Below are 16,250 nucleotides of genomic sequence, written 5' to 3'. Positions count from 1 at the left end.
GTGACTTCCACTTCCTCCTCACCCCCATCACAAAGTAAAAAGCCATTTGCCTCACAAGTAGGAGAGCATCCTTTGAAGTGCTGCTCCAGGATTTGCGGTGGTGGGGGGGTTGGTGAGTTTAAAAAATAAATGGGTGGCAGGGAATATTAAGAAAATCACAATTTACATTCTCCATAATTACCACCATAAAAATAACTTACCTGCATGCTGTATAGACACCTTTAAACTGCAGCAGTGTTCAGTAAAGCTAATATTAGGTCGGCTACAGTTGAATGTATTCTGATGCAAATTAATGTCACTGTGATGGGAGGTAATGCCAGGTAATTAAAATCTGTAAAGCACTGTTTGCACAGCCATTTGGAACAATCCCTTGAGCCTGGCTCAATAGACTTTAGCTAGCAGGGCTTGCACAAGTGGTCTAAAAGTAGGTATACAGTACAGACAGCACTTTGAAATGGCCATTTGTGCTGGATCTTGTGCTCTGAAACCTAAGGAACGGATGAGTATCAGCTCCACAGCTGGAGCTTCAACTTCAATGTGCTGTCTACACTATTTTTAGAATACTAGCATGAGCCCTACTATCAGGGGCGGCTCTAGGCATTTTGCCGCCCCAAGCACAGCAGGCAGGCTGCCTTCGGCAGCTTGCCTGCGGAGGGTCCACTGGTCCCGCGGCTTCGGAGGACCTCCCGCGGGACCAGCGAACCCTCCGCAGACACGCAGCCAAAGGCAACCTGCCTGCCGCCCTCGCAGTGCCGGCAGAGCACCCCCCACTGCTTGCCGCCCCAAGCACGCGCTTGGCGTGCTGGGGCCTGGAGCCGCCCCTGCCCACTACCCCAACTGTGTCAACCTGGCTTAGAAGGCTTGCTCCAGACTGCGGTGTAGACATAGTGAAAAGCACTATAGAAGCATGCCTTTGTTTTGCCCTACCTTGATGAGGCCACTTGTAAACTGATAGGTTGTAGTACTCAGATTTATAAAAACAGCTTCTGTAATACTCTCAATTTTCTTTTTAGCAGTATAATGAGTTCATACACAGGATTGTCACTTCTGGCAACCTGAGTTCAAAACCAGATTTGAGGTCAACTGCAAGCTGGCAGAGCCTGATCCTTTCTCAGTATTTTGAACTGTCACACAAGTATAGATATTAATAAACAATATGAAAGTTAAAGGGAATGTGGTGACTCAAACAAGACAATGATCATTGTCTACATCAGGGGTTGGCAACCTTTCAGAAGTGATGTGCCAAGTCTTCATTTATTCACTATAATTTAAGGTTTTGCGTGCCAGTAATATATTTTAACGTTTTTAAAGTCACTTTCTATAACTCTATAATAGATAACTAAACTATTGTTGTATTTAAAGTAAATAAGGTTTTTAAAATGTTTAAGAAGCTTCGTTTAAAATTAAATTAAAATGCAGAGCCCCGCCAGACTGGTGGCCACGACCTGGGCAGTGCAAGTGCCACTGAAAATCAGCTTGCGTGCCGTCTTTGGCACGCGTGCTATAGGTTGCCTACCCCTGGTCTACATCATTCAATTTTATAAACACCTCTTCCCCTCAGCCTGACAAACTGTCTGGATTAATTAATACAGTAGTTCAATCAATCATTATAACCCTGTATTGCAAAGGATTTAAAGAAAGAGAAAGTGCTTTCATACAGCAAGATACATATTGAAAAGGGCCAGTCATGGAAGGTTCTGAGCATAACCTGCATTGTGCTGAGCAAACACTACTTCCACTAAAGTCAGCTGGAGTTGAGGAGACTGAGCACCTCCAAGATTGATCCCTACCCATTTTTTATGCCCTGGTAGTGAGTCAGTGTCAATTAAAATTCAAGGAGGCAGCCTACTGTTTCAACTTTCCACCCACGTCAGAATGCTTACAATGATTTCACTATACACAGCTCATTAAAATAAACAAAACATTTACAAATGAAAAACCCCATCAAACTTGGTCTTGCAAAGCTAGTGGAATGAGAGGCAAATGGAAGTGAAGTTTTATGTGATTACATCCTAAAAGACAATGTTCTTTTAATGTAAATGCTGCTAAGTCAAGCACTCAAAAGTTAGGAAATGCTAGAATTAAAATTGCCTGTGCAACCCTGATTTGGCACCTTTATGCATATGCATTGTGAGAACCTTTAATTATATGACTGCATGCTATTTTTTCCACAGGGCCCTGCCTCATTCAGTGAACCTTTGTATCCAAAGCTTTTAAAAAAATAAATCAGTATGAGGCAGATATCCAGCAAGGAAAATTTTAACCTGAACCATCTTTTTATGGCAAAGTTATAACCAACCCGAAAAGCAGGTCTTAGTTATAATGAACAGCACTGGGGAACCTTAAGTATAGATGTCAGTATCTTAACTGCCTATAATGAATATTCAGTGATCTTACTTAGTCCAGCTGGTACTCTGTTAAACCCTGGGTTTGCAAAACATCTGCAAACAGACATGCACAAACCTCTTCTGAGTATTTGTTTCCACCACTTCCAAACACTAGTACCACAAGAGAGCCCTGTGTCCCATTTTCTTCAGCACTCCATGTACATTTGAGGAAACACCATAAAGCCGTGGACTTTTCAAGGATCTGGGAATTGAAACCCTGGTTGCTCCAGGGCCTTAAGCAAATCTCTCTGGGCCCCCATTTCTTCAACTGTGTGATAGGGCTAATGATAATGCAGGTTTCAGGGGGCCTATGAGGATTATTTAGTTACTGCAGAGATTAACATCTTAAAAAGTGCTAAATATTTATTTCTGGGGATGTCCCTCCAAGAAATGCTCAAATCAGTATTTTGATGGAGGTACATGTAAAAGCAAAGTGAGGGGAATGGAAAAGGAGCATCTATTAATGTAACAGCTTTGTGGAAACTTCTGCCTGAATTTTAGGATATGCTTGTTAGACATCAGACTAGTGGGGTTCCACTGACTGTTTTCTTGCCACGATGGCTTGGTTGATTTTTGTTTTCATCATTGTGTAAAATATCACTAACAGTTAACTCATTTTAACTGGTGTCTCCTAGTGTACGGAAACAAAACAGAATAAAGAGGTGGGGAGGAGAGAGAGAGAGACTGCTACTGTAAAAACCAAGTGGCTGCTACAAGTCACCTTCTCTTTTGAGAGAGATGAACAGCAAACTCCTTTATTAAACATATTCTGACATCTGGTTTCATGTTGCCAAAATATGGGTCAGCTACAGCAAGGGAATGCCCAGAACATACAGCAGCATTGGTTTGGCAAAGCTTGAGAGGATGTGGATCCATTGCCTAGAGACAGGTCTGAGCTGTGATGTCAAGATCTGGACATTCCCTTTTTCCAAATTCATCTGGCGTTTGAAAGGCTGTTGGGGTTCTCTCTCTACCAAAAACTGAACTCACTAGCACAGTTATGAAATCAGCTCTTTGACTGGGTTAGGTAATAGGTAATAATTGGAGATATACCAATCTCCTAGAACTGGAAGGGACCTTAAAGGTCATCAAGTCCAGAGCCCTGCCTTCACTATCAGGACCAATTTTTGCCCCAGATCCCTAAGTGGCCTCCTCAAGGATCAAACTCACAACCCTGGGTTTAGCAGGCCAATGCTGAAACCACTGAGCTATCCCTCCCCCCATATATCAGTGGATTGTTTTGGAAAGAAAGCAGGTAAGCTGAAACCTATTTGAAAACGAACACAGCTCAATTGGCTGTCCTATCGCCAAGGACCTCCATTTTTAAAGTGTGGGACAAAGATGCGCTGTGCAAGATGCTAAAATCATATCCTTTTAATTCTTTAATCCAACAGGCTCTCAGCAAAAATTCACCAAACGCAAGAGGAAAAATGAGAACATGTTTGCTTTAAGCTTTGGTTGGGAACACTGAATTAGAGGAAATTCCTCAGCCGAACTGATCATACTAGAAAAGTCCCATGTTCCCTCTAAAAGCAACCTCCACCACCAAGTGGGCAAAAACACACAAACACACACACTGAAATGAAGACAAATGTACTGTTTTCAACTTGATTTCTATAAATGGAAAAAATGTATAAAATCCATCCATACATTAACAGATACAGGAAGTTACAAGATCCAATTCACACCTAAAATAATAGCAATCAGTCCATTAAAAAATCATGGGAAATTCCACCGCTGTCATTTTGCAGAAGTTACTACAGGGCAGGTACCAAAAGATTTTTTTCAATACGATTAAAAATTATTGGCTATCTTCCCTACTTCTAAAGCAATGAGACAATTTCAACAGACACATACTGGGCAGATTGAAATGTTTCTGGCTCTTGCATCAATGTGGAATATTCAAGATGCATATAATTACAATGCTCTATTTGAACACTTTCACCTCCAGGAGAGGGCTAAGGACAATAGATACTACTCCAAAGAAAGCCTTAACCCATTCCAGAATCTGTAAAGTTGACACACTTGGGGTTTATTGTTTTATGATTTGCAGCAACCCGGGAACAATCAAAAAGTGTGTCCCCTCAAGTCACACAATTCACAAATTGTGCAAGGACTGAAGGGATGTTTAGGGGCCTATGGAGAACACATGGTGGGTCAGTCCAGTTCCCAGTGGACTGACTGATGTTCACATCACATACAAATTGTATCTGGCAGAAAATCTCCTCTCTCACTCCCATTTGTTGGAGGTCTCAGATAGGTCAAGAATTAAATGAAGGGCCTGGAAGCTGAGCTACCCTTTCATGCTTAGGGTTTAGGAATACTGGCAGGAGCCAGTCTGTGAGGAAAGCTTGCCCCATTACTGCCTGTGCAGTCTCTGTGACTAGACAGAGGACTTCAGTAACTCCCAGTCTAGGGCTGAAAAAGATGCCTGGTTCAGTTTATTTTTTAAAAAGTGCTGGAAATGCAGGCACCTCAAAATCCCAAAGGACAGGCTTATTGTGTTTTACAGGTGTGCATCACATACACAGACAACACAAGGCATCAAGCTGTGTATATCCACCCAAGACAGCACAGCATTTCTGTGATCAAGTAGTATGGGTGACCCTTTCCAAATAAATCAAATCAAATTGCAGACACCAAACTAGGTGGTCTGTGTTTAAAAAAGGCAGGAGAAACGGATACAAAGCTAGTGTTGCAATGACAACTATTCTCCTTCAAAACAAAAGGCCACATATAATAGTGTTACTCAATTTGGCCATCTGTAAACACAAGACTGGATATTCAGTTATTGGGAAGAAATGAAAATATTTTTACATCCAAAAAGAGTACAAGAGAGGCTGTCCCCTTCCCCAGTTACAGGTAGTTTACCAAGGAGAAGGTGGTTGGGGAAAGGTTTAATCATAATTGCTCATTTCATCTAGAGAGGGTCATAACTACAGAGGAGCTTTTCAATAAAAAAACAAAACATCTTGAAGTCATTTTTGCCTCTCTCTCCTTGGGATTGCTGTGAGAACTAAACACTTTCCATTCTTCATCAATGGACACATCACTCTTGGCACTGTGGGTAGAATTTCTTCCTAATACATAATTTTGCCTTATAAAATACACGATTGTCTAGTCATGCAATTCCAATAGCATGAAAGAGCTGCAAGAGAATTCACATATCTTTGCAACCCCTACACAAGAGACCCTCCTGACACTAAAGTGTTACTCTATAGGATCCTGGAGAGTTAATTCATAAATGCAATTTCTACATTAGAAACCTTTTGGGGGGTTTTGTGGGGAGGGAGCTGATGACTCAGAGCTTTGCAATGTAGACAGATTTTTGATTTGTTGAATCACCGAATAACTTGACTAAAGAATAATGTATCAATTCAATCAAATAGAAGAAACAGAAACAGGTGTGTGTGGGGAGTTCTCATTCTTTACTCCTGCCCCGGGAGCCTTGGATAACGGTTTCATCGCTACTGCATTTTCCCTAACTGGATCTTCTTCCAGGCTTCAGAGGCTGTGAAAATGCATGAGTCAAGGATCCCAGCTACAGTAAACGTTCCTCCAATAATGGCGCAAATCTGAAATTTACAAGAAGAGAGTGTTTAGGGATTTGTTGACGAGACAGACCTTCACTCACCTTTTCCCTGGGTTTCAAGCTAAGTGCTTACAGTTATTGTACTTGATGGAGTCAACGGGTTATTTTGAGGGGGATCAATGCTGGGGAGATGGTTACATGTCAAGGCATGGGAACTATCAGTCCTGTTGAAGGGGAAAGGAACTTCTTCACAATACTATTAGCCCATTCTCTCTGCCAGCCCTACTCAAGGATGAAGTCAGCACGTTAAACACAATGTCACTCATTTGGTGTGTATTTACAAGAGTCCCCTCTTTATCCCCAGTATCATAAATACAATTGGATTTTCCTCTGGAGTGTACTTTGATCCCACTTTGTCTGAACTCCCTACTGCTGTTATCTACTTGAGTAAGTACCCAGCCCCTTCATACTCCAGGTCCACGTATAAGACCATCTAAAATAGCTTCAATCTGGTACATTTTAATCCAGTAGCTACCCAAAGGAATACTCCAAGGATTCACCACAGTGCTGACATCAGGACACCTCAGTCATTGCTTTTGAAATGTGCACCTACTATGTAGGGAGCTCCAAAGCAGGCCCTCACTGTTCCCCAGCCCACCTCAGAGAATGTTAATATACTAGCACAAGGAAGAAAAGAATTTAAGGCAAAGGAATCTGACCCACCAGCTTCTATCATATGTTCCAATAAAAAGTACAGCACATCTCAAATGTCTAATGAAGCCCCTTTGTCTCACCTTTGTCCCTTCCCATACTCTGCCACTATTCCAGAGACAAATATCTGAGCAGCCTCCCAAGACAGTGGCAGAAACTCTATCACTTAGCACACGTTAAATACGTCTGGACAGAACACTAAAAAATGTGCCACAGGGAACAATGCTGCATTGGCCCCCAAGTAATGGGAAAGACGTGTCACATCATAAATCCAGCTCTAACTTTTAGGATTCTGTAATATGAATGTCTCTTTCCCTGGATGTATGCAGTGTTGCTGTAGCCATGTTAGTCCCAGGATATTAAAGAGATAAGGTGGGTGAGGTAATCTCTTTTATTGGACCAATTTCTGCTAGTGAGCGAGACAAGCTTTTGAACTTACACAGAGCTCTTCTTCAGGTAACCAGACTAGCTCTGTGTAGCTCAAAAGCTTGTCTCGCTCACCAACAGAAGTTGGTCCAATTAAGTTACTACCTCATCCACCTTGTCTTCCTCTGGATCATCATCTACGCAGAGTAGCCCTCTGGAATCTCACTACTCTCCCTTCCTGCTGACTCACTGGCCTAGTGGTGAGTCTGTCCCTTCACACTCTCTCCTCACTTTGGTGATTCTGTCCCTCCGTAGTCTTATTGATGGTACAATATCCTTTCCTAATGCAATTCTTATTGACTGAAACAGCCTCTCTCTGCTTCATAGACTCAGCTATTTTAAAATCTCAGCAGAAAACATTTCTTCTCTCTTATGGCTCTTAAATCCCCCACCCACCACCTACTAGCTTTAGCATGATGGCTTTTAACTAGGCTTGGCAGGACTTGATTTAAATGATTAGTTGACAGTTAAAGTCGATTTCACCTGACACTCTAAAATATCCATCGGTAACAATCAGCAAATGCAGCCTCCCTCGCGCCTTGTGTCTACAAAGATCCAGCGTTACCGGCCCTGCGGCCATGCATGGAGCCCCCTACCACCAAGCTGTCATGGCCCCACTCACTCATACACTGGCTGGGAGCGTGGGGGGCTATCCCCAGGGAGGAGCCATTCAACAGCAGGATGGCCTCCCGTGGCCAGGGACTCATCCTCCTCCTTGCAGTCATCTGCTTTGCCCTGCCAGGACTGCGACCGTTCCCCCACCTTGTGCTTGCAGGGATCCAGAGTCACCAGCCCTGCAGTCGTGCAGGGCGCCCCTTGCAGCCCTGCTGTCATGGCCCCCTGCAGTCCCGCTATCAATGCCCCACCATGGTTGCACAAGGAGCCTCCTGCAGCACTGCTGTGAAACTGATTGATTTTAAATCAGTGTTCAATCAATCAGAAAAAGGTTAAAAATAAAAATCTGTATCAGCCACTGAACTTACAAAAAAAATAAAAATCAAATTCTGGCAAGCCGACTTTCAATTTAGTCACCACACAACATCTGTCCACTGCAGCTTTCTATCATCCATAGCGGTCTGCCTTCCCTTCTTTATTGTAGAGCATTTTGCAATGCAGGGCGAACGTGTGTTGTTCAGCTCATAAAGGAAGGAGACTAATAAGAGGTAGAGCTGGCAGCGACACAATAGTTAAGGCTACCTAACACTTTCCATTGTAAGAGCCCATTTTCAGTTGTTTATGACTTTGCCAAACTAACTGTTCAGGCTGAAGTTTTCCATGCTGAGTGTCTAACTCAGGCTGAATTATTTAATTAATTAAATCAACACAAAAAGAAAGAAAAACAAGCTTAGGGGATAATGTTTTTCCAGTGTTAAACTCACAACTATTTCACTGAGAAGCTCTAGCACCTTCACGCTTTGGAGCAAGGACTAGAAGTTTCACAGGAGAGTTGCCTCGGAAGTCAGAGGTGTTTTTTGGTGTCCCTATGAAAATGTACCCAATTTGTCTGAATTCTAAGCTTTGGAAAATCACCAATTGTACTTTCTCACTAGAAGTTTGCTAAGAGCTTGACAGCAAAAATCTCTGAACATTCCATCCCCACAGAGCTCTGTAGCAATCCTGCTGCGAATACTCCACCCCGCCCAGACCTCTCAGCATTCTCTGGCCTGGGGCTGATCAGGACTTTCTTTGCAACTGCTTCTCACAGCTGTTGGGGGGCACTATGATGCCCAGCACCAGAACTGAGACCATGGCCACTGCCTTTCCTGTGCCATCAGTGCTCCCACTGCTGGTGCCCAGGCAGCGTGGAGAAGAAGGAAACCTGACTCGGGGAGGGCAGAGGATTAAAGTGAGGGCAGAAGCAGAGGAGGAATGTGACAGAAGGAAACAATTTGGGGAGGGCTGGGGACATGCTAGGGCAGGGGTCGGCAACCTTTCAGAAGTGGTCTGTCGAGTCTTCATTCATTCACTCTAATTTAAGGTTTTGTGTGCCAGTAATACATTTTAAGGTTTTTAGAAGGTCTCTTTCTCTAAGTCTATAATATATAACTAAACTATTGTTGTATGTAAAGTAAATAAGTTTTTTAAAATGTTTAAGAAGCTTCATTTAAAATTAAATTAAAATGGAGAGCCCCCCGGACTGGTGGCCAGGACCCGGGCAGTGTGAGTGCCACTGAAAATCAGCTCGCGTGCCGCCTTTGGCACACGTGCCATAGGTTGCCTACCCCTGTGCTAGGGGACAGAATCAGAAGACTCTGTAATTACTAGAGCATATTCTTCTCCAGAACCTGGGATTCCAGAGTCCCAATATTCCTCTGTTGGCAAATACCTGTAAAACCACTAATACAGTGTGTCTCATCACATTCTAGTAGCTGGTCCACACAGCAATAGCAGGCCATAATCATCTCTCTCTTAATTAGCTTAAAGGGCAGATGTTTGTACTGTGGAACTAGTGGTTCCAATTGTGCCAATGGCCCATGATGGCATAGAGATCAATATGGTTCCACGTTTTTTTTCCCAGATTACTTTTTGAAAAATTTGGGAAATTACATGAAAAACCCTATGTTAAAAGAACACTTAAATTTAATAGTCACATGCTCAAAAATTAGGAAACAACAGCATTAAGGTTGCTTACACAACCCTAATTCCCGCCCTGCCCACTCTATCTGCATATATATGAACTTTGATATAGTCTTTAATTACATGATCACATACTATTTTTCACAAGACCTCTGCCTCATTCAAGCACAGGATGGATGGTGTTCCAGGAATGAATCAGGGCTGTCTAGTTAATGAGACTGTTGGCCCCGCCTGCTTCATTTGTTACAGAAGTTGCAAAGTGTGCGGTGAATGAGGCAGGGGACTACAAGAAAAAATAAGTAGCGGGTTTTATGGTTAAGGAAGTCAAACGCCACCTTGGAGAAATGGATTCTTATCCCTGCCTCTACCAGAAGTTCCTATGTGATGCTAGGCAAGTCACAACCAAAACTTTTCACAGGGGGCCACTAGCTGTGTGTTCCTCATTTTCTGAGTGCCCACCTTGAATCACTTAGGGCCTGATTTGTGGAAGTGCTGGGGGCTCACGGCTGTGGCTAAAAATTAATAGGAGGTGTTTTGTGAACATCTAAAATGTGAAGTACTCTGAAAAGTCAGGCCCTACGTGTGTTAGTGAGGGCATCCAAAATTAGTAGACAACAAGTTTGGCCTTCATCTCTCTTTTATATCAATGTATCTCCTTTATACTGCTTCAGCTCCCCATCTGTAAAATGGGGTTGATACCAACCTTGCTACAGAGGGATGCTGTGAGGATAAAATAAATATTTGTGAAGCATTCAATACTATAATGATGAGCACCATAGAAAAGCACATGAGGAAATTAATAATTCTGTATTCAGTGCTAGGTTTAAACTGTATGCAGTAAATAAACAATGGGTCAGACCTGAATGATGGGGATAAAAAGAAATATTGAATAGATATCCCATCCATCCTGGGCAACGAATGAGGCTGTAAAAATACTAAGCGATCATGTAATGAAAGACTGTATAACAACACATACACACAAGGGGCCCAAATTAAAGTTGCTAAGGTTTCCAACTTGTGTGTGCTTGCCTTTGCAACTTTAATATTCTTTTAATGTAGTCTTTTTGTATGTCATTCAGAGTGCAGCCTGGGGTGGCTCATTGAACGATAGTGACTCTTGGAGCTGGTGAAAGGTGAACAAACTGCAATGCTTCATTTGCTCAGGAAGAGGGAGGATCCTAGAGATGGATGGAAAAACGGAATAAGATTATTTAAAGCTTCAGAGCAAAGGGTCAGCAGCTATAAGGAAGTTAGCTGTGCAATTTCCCTGGGAGGGAGCCAACCCTGATTTGGGCCTATTGCACCATATCCGATTTGCCACAGAACAAATCCCACTGGTACGCCACACAGATGAGCAGCAGTGGCTGAGTTAGGCAGGGAGTTTGTTACAGTAATAAACAGCTCTAATCATAGACTAATGATGAGAGAGGGCAGTGGGGAAGAAATCACTCATTTATATACATATTTATAACCAATGATATTTGTGTCCTATGAGCTCAGTGAAACAGCGAGATGCCTCAATGACGGTGGGGCCGGGTGATGTGTTTCTTGCAGCACAGCTGGCATTCTGGCAGATGAAAGCCTCGGAAACCAGAGCACCTGTCAGAGACTTAATTCATATTTTTGGGGGGCGAGTACACTCTTCACACTCTGCCCCCCTTCCTTGCCACCCCTCTGAATGCTGACTTCTCAGGGAAAGTGATAGCTGAGGTGGTGGGCTATTTCAGTCCACAGGGGATCAGCTGACAGGAGATTTTACACCACAAAAAATGCTTTTAGAGTTTGCATCAGATGGTAGGAAAATCTGACTTTAGTGCCACCACACAAGGGGGGGGGGGAACCACAGAAAAATACATATTAATCTGCACAGCTCTGTGCCACTGAGTGCTTATGACTCACACACACCTGGCATTTGATTGGACTCTGCCTCCCAGCACACACACAGCTTTTGAGTTTGCTGTGACCAACAAAAGAGGTGACACACAAGGTCTCTCTCTGGGTCAATACAGAAGTGATGCTATGTAATTTATTTGTCAGACAGTCCATCAGTGAGGTTCTAATATGTGCTCAGAGTCCCATTCTATGGTGGGATTCACGGGAAGCAGGCACCACACTGTTATTTATTTGTGTAGTGCCATGGCGGCAAAGGAGATTTATAGATAGAATGATCAGTAGCTGCCTTAAGGAGATATTTATGCCTACCCCACCAAGGGGGAAGACAAATAAAAGAAGGGGAGTAAGGGAGGAGGGAGACAACATGCGATGATAACATGGGCACCACATTAGAGTTTTAACAGATATGATTAAGGGACTACCGTGCAGTTGTTGGTAACAGAAGGCTGCATGGGTATAATGAGGGGAAGATGAAAGAAGGGCAATGGCAACATGGCTCTCTCTTCCCAAAGTGAAATACCATACTGAGGATCTTCTGGGTTTCTTCATGATCACATTTTAAGGGGCCATTGTAATCATGTAGTCTGAGCTCCCTCCATAAAACAGGCAATATGTTTGCATCCAGTAATCCTTGCACTGAGCTCAATAACTTGTTGTTGAGCTAGCGCATATGTATTTAAATCAAAACTGAGTGTTTTTCTAAGAGAGCTCCTCAGTAAGCCGTCTTGATGCTTAATTGCTTTCACTGCTAAAAATTTGCACCATATTTCCAGTTTGAACTTTTCTAGCTTTGACTTCCACACACTGGATCTTCTTATGCCTTTGCCTGCTAAAATGAAGAGCCCTCTAATACTAGGCATCTTTTCCTAATCTTCCCTTGGGATTGCTCCTTTGTAACTCTCTCTGTTTACTCCTCCCACAGAGCTAACCCTGTGTACTAAAAGGCTACTCTCTGGCTAACCACCTAGGGGAGTTCACAACTGATAAAGTGTGAAATGTTGCACACACATACACCTTTATCCACCAATGACTTGTCTACACTGCGAAATGTCACTGCGTTAACCAACACATTAACTATCATGATGTTAAAGACTCTTTAGACAAGGATTGTCAAGTTTAACATTGTGTCAGCTGTTTGTGATTAACCGTAGGGTTCACAACCAGTTGACACAATGGTAATCATGGTAGCCCTGGTCTTCACTTAGTGCTAATTTTTTGTTGTTGTTTTTTTTTGGTTCATGGAATTTTATTGTCAAATAAGGCCAAGAAACAGTCTCATTACACATGAAATACTAGCAATGGGGATATTAGGAATACATTACATGCTATTGTAGGCTTAGCAGTACATTTTAGTGCATGAAGTTGTGCTTAACATTATATTTGTTAAAATGGGATACTTAAAGCATTTTCTAGCACAATGCTTTTTCCCATGTATAGATTAGGCCTTTTGCCTGTCACAGAATGAAGTTCTTAATGTCACTGGAAACAAAAGGTGCGGCCACAAACTAACAAGTGTTACACTAGACAGCATTACAGTTCGGATGGCAGTACTGAAGGCCAGGGCCAGCTTTAGGCCGATTTGCCCGATTCCCTGGAATCGGGCCCCGCACCAGCACCTAAGAGAGCCCCGCGCTGGCGCCTTTCTAATTTTTATTCACCCGGCAGCGCTCCGGGGGGGTCTTCAGTGGCATTTCGGCGGTGGGCCCTTCACTCGCTCCAGGTCTTAGGTGGCATTTCGGCAGTGGGTCTTTGAGTGCCACCAAAGACCTGGAACAAGTGAAGGACCCGCTGCCGAAGTGCCGCCGAAGACCCAGAGCGCTGCCGGGTGAGTACAAATCGGGCCCCGCACTTGCTAAAGCCGGCCCTGCTGAAAGCCATAACATATGGTACAGTGCTGTGTGTTCTGATATAGCAATCTCAGCTGCTTTGGGATTTTAAAAAGAAATTCCATGCTAGTGCAAGATGTCAGACATCCTCTGTTTATCCACAAAACAAATATGGTAAGGACAACAGCAGCACAAGAGTCCACTGGAACTATATTGCATAGTTCTAACACTTCTTTCTGACCTAACCTCCCAGCACCTCCCTACACACAGCTGGTAGACCTTAGCACCCACCATTCAACATCTACATCATTCTCCCAACAGACACCCATGCTTAGGGTTCCCACAGACTCAGAAACTAAAAATTCAGCTGCCTTTGTGGTAACAAACAGGTTTACATTTACGACTCTGCCAAAGCCTCTCACAGCTCAACAGGGTCTTTTCCCAGCTACACCTCCAAGAACTGCAGTGTTTTTGTGATGATTGCGTCAGCATAGTCTAGTAAACAGGCTGCTCAATACGGAATGGCAGGTGCTCCCTCCATAGCCCCCTTCTGTGGTTTATAACCAAGCATCTGCTGCATAGCAAGAGCCTAGGGGTTTCTGAAGCCTGCCCCACTCAACAATAACTCCAGCTGCCACAAGTATATAATCTTGTGTTGGATCAGAATGCTGTGGCTTCAGCACACCAGTGACGACAAGCCAGTCTCTGGGGCAATCATGATGCAAAAGGCCAGGCTGGTAATACTACTAGGAAGAGCTAGAATGATGGGAATGACAACAGATCAGAGTGTGTCATTGAGATAGGACAAGAAAGCTGAGGACCAAGGCATCTTAATCCCCACCAACCCTGCTCTCTCTGATCCTTTCACAAAGCTTCCCCACACCTGCATCAAGAAACCTAAGAAGCCAGCACATGCACACACAGGGGATCAAACCAAAGCTTAGAGTTCTCTGCCTAGATAAACATAAAGGGGACATGACCTGGAACTGCATCCTGGCCAGAGGGTCCCATTGATATAGCAAAGATCTGCATGGTAGGTAAATGCAAAAGGTCTGACACACAAGTTACATCAGTCACCCTCAAGTGACAGAACTAAAGCTGCTATGGATGTACTGTTACCCGCAGGTCTCAACATAACAAATATTAACACACAACAGCCCAAATGCAGCCATCTAAACCCAGGAGGATAATTTGGTGGTAGTCAGGGAAGGAAAGAGAAATGTCTGGAACATTCTCCCCACCAGCTACTTACACAATTTTGAAGCACAGTGTTTTATTTAACACAGATGCTACAGCTGTTCCCAACCATGAGATGACCTCTTAGCAACAAGCAAACAGACATGACAGTGAACGGCAGTGCAGAGAACTGAAGTATGGACTGGTCCCAGGTTCCAAACCATGTTACCTACCTCCCCCAAAAAGAAAAGACCATGGGATCATAATTTGGGAGGGAGAAGGACAGCAAGAAGCATTTGCAACCACGTTAATAAGCCCTAATGTTTTAACCTATTGACCACACGCTGAGACCAGGCAGACATGCTAATTAAAGAAGGGCCCAAACCTTGAAGTTCTGGATCTCAACTCTTCTGCCTCAGAGTTTGGGGGTGTTTTGATCCATCTCTAAAGCTGACTGAATTTTTATTGAGAACTCCAAAAACCAAACCTCCAAGGGACAGAGAACAGCACCACTGATAAAGCACCATTTATGTTTACAATTCAAATATTCAAACGCCAGTTCCAAAGTACAGGTCTTGGGTGCCACCAAAGTCAGGTTATTTCAGTCAGTTTATCATAGACACATGGAGCTTATATGTCCCAGCATGTAATGCTACACATTTTTCTGAGTAGCCAAGGAACACAGCACAATGGGTCCTATAGTCTGTACATGCTAGGTCCCATTATTTGAGAGGAGGTCTGCTGCAATCTGCTCTTATTGTGTATCAGTTAGGTTTTGCCCCCATGTTCCTGGCATATTGCCAGTGTACCTCCCCTTCCCCCCAAGCCAATGGGCAAACAGCATGGGTACCGCTGGTGCAGGATATTTGTCTTTTATGCCAAAGCGGTTAAATCAAACCATCAAAGGTTGGTTCTCTCTTATCGGATGCTCCACTTTTTCCTCCAATTTCGATACATGTGAGCTGGCAAAGGCGGAGCTCAGCTTTACTCTCAGCTCATGTCACAGTGCTCTGAAGCAGGAACTCAGTTGCCAGATTGGGCAAGGAAGGCACGGGAAGAGCAGGAGAGGGCAAGAAGGAAGAGTCACAGGCTTAAAGTAACTCACCGATGTGATAAACCTGTACAAAGGTTGCCGCCTCTCTGTATATTTCACTGTGATGGGGCTCAGATCATAGCGAAACCAGATAGCGGGGATAATGCGGCCAGTGTGACTGTAGGCAACATACTCCTGGAAAAGAGAGTGGAAAGAGAAGAAGGCAGAAAGCATGAGCAATTTTATTTCAAAAGAAGTTGATCTCAGAACTGACTCCCTTCCCACTGGGCTGCTCCTCATTCCTATCGGGAAATTTGCAACATACTATCAGGAGATAGTAATTACCCATAATGATTACACTAAGAAGAGTAACTTGTTCATTTCTGAATGACTATAAATCAACAATACTGACTGCTTGGTGATGTGGCATAGAACAAAAAATGCCACTCAGTATGACCCTAATCCAAAGCCCACTGAAGTCAATGAAAAAAAGACAGTTTTGGATCAGCCCCAAGTGAATACATGGATTTTCCAAGTGGTTGTAGATAGAGAGTTCTAGCACTATTAAAATTAAATACTGCGGCTAACCCAAGTGGATACATGGATTTTTCAAGTGGTTGTAGATAGAGAGTTCTAGCACTATTAAAATTAAAAACTGCAGCTAACCCACTAACCCTTTTGTAAGTTAA

At 43.4% G+C, this 16,250-nt stretch overlaps 1 protein-coding gene across 2 annotated transcripts in view; it reads right to left on the bottom strand.

Annotated features, from left to right (window-relative positions):
* Window positions 1-3,746: 3,746 nt before the first annotated feature.
* The window catches only part of ERGIC1 (endoplasmic reticulum-golgi intermediate compartment 1), a 93,826-nt gene continuing 81,322 nt past the window's right edge, over window positions 3,747-16,250 (bottom strand). For both annotated transcript variants that reach the window (XM_045028605.1, XM_045028606.1), the window contains exons 9-10: window positions 15,634-15,756; window positions 3,747-5,962 (exon numbers count right to left, since the gene is read on the bottom strand). In XM_045028605.1, the coding sequence (XP_044884540.1) occupies window positions 5,855-5,962; window positions 15,634-15,756 (231 nt within the window). In that variant the 3' untranslated portion in view covers window positions 3,747-5,854. The remainder of the gene's footprint in view (window positions 5,963-15,633; window positions 15,757-16,250) is intronic.

This window comes from Mauremys mutica, chromosome 8 (assembly GCF_020497125.1).
Source record: "Mauremys mutica isolate MM-2020 ecotype Southern chromosome 8, ASM2049712v1, whole genome shotgun sequence".
Lineage (NCBI taxonomy): Eukaryota > Metazoa > Chordata > Testudines > Geoemydidae > Mauremys > Mauremys mutica.
The sequence above is the reverse complement of the archived record's forward strand: the minus strand, read 5'-3'. Positions and strand labels throughout refer to the sequence as shown.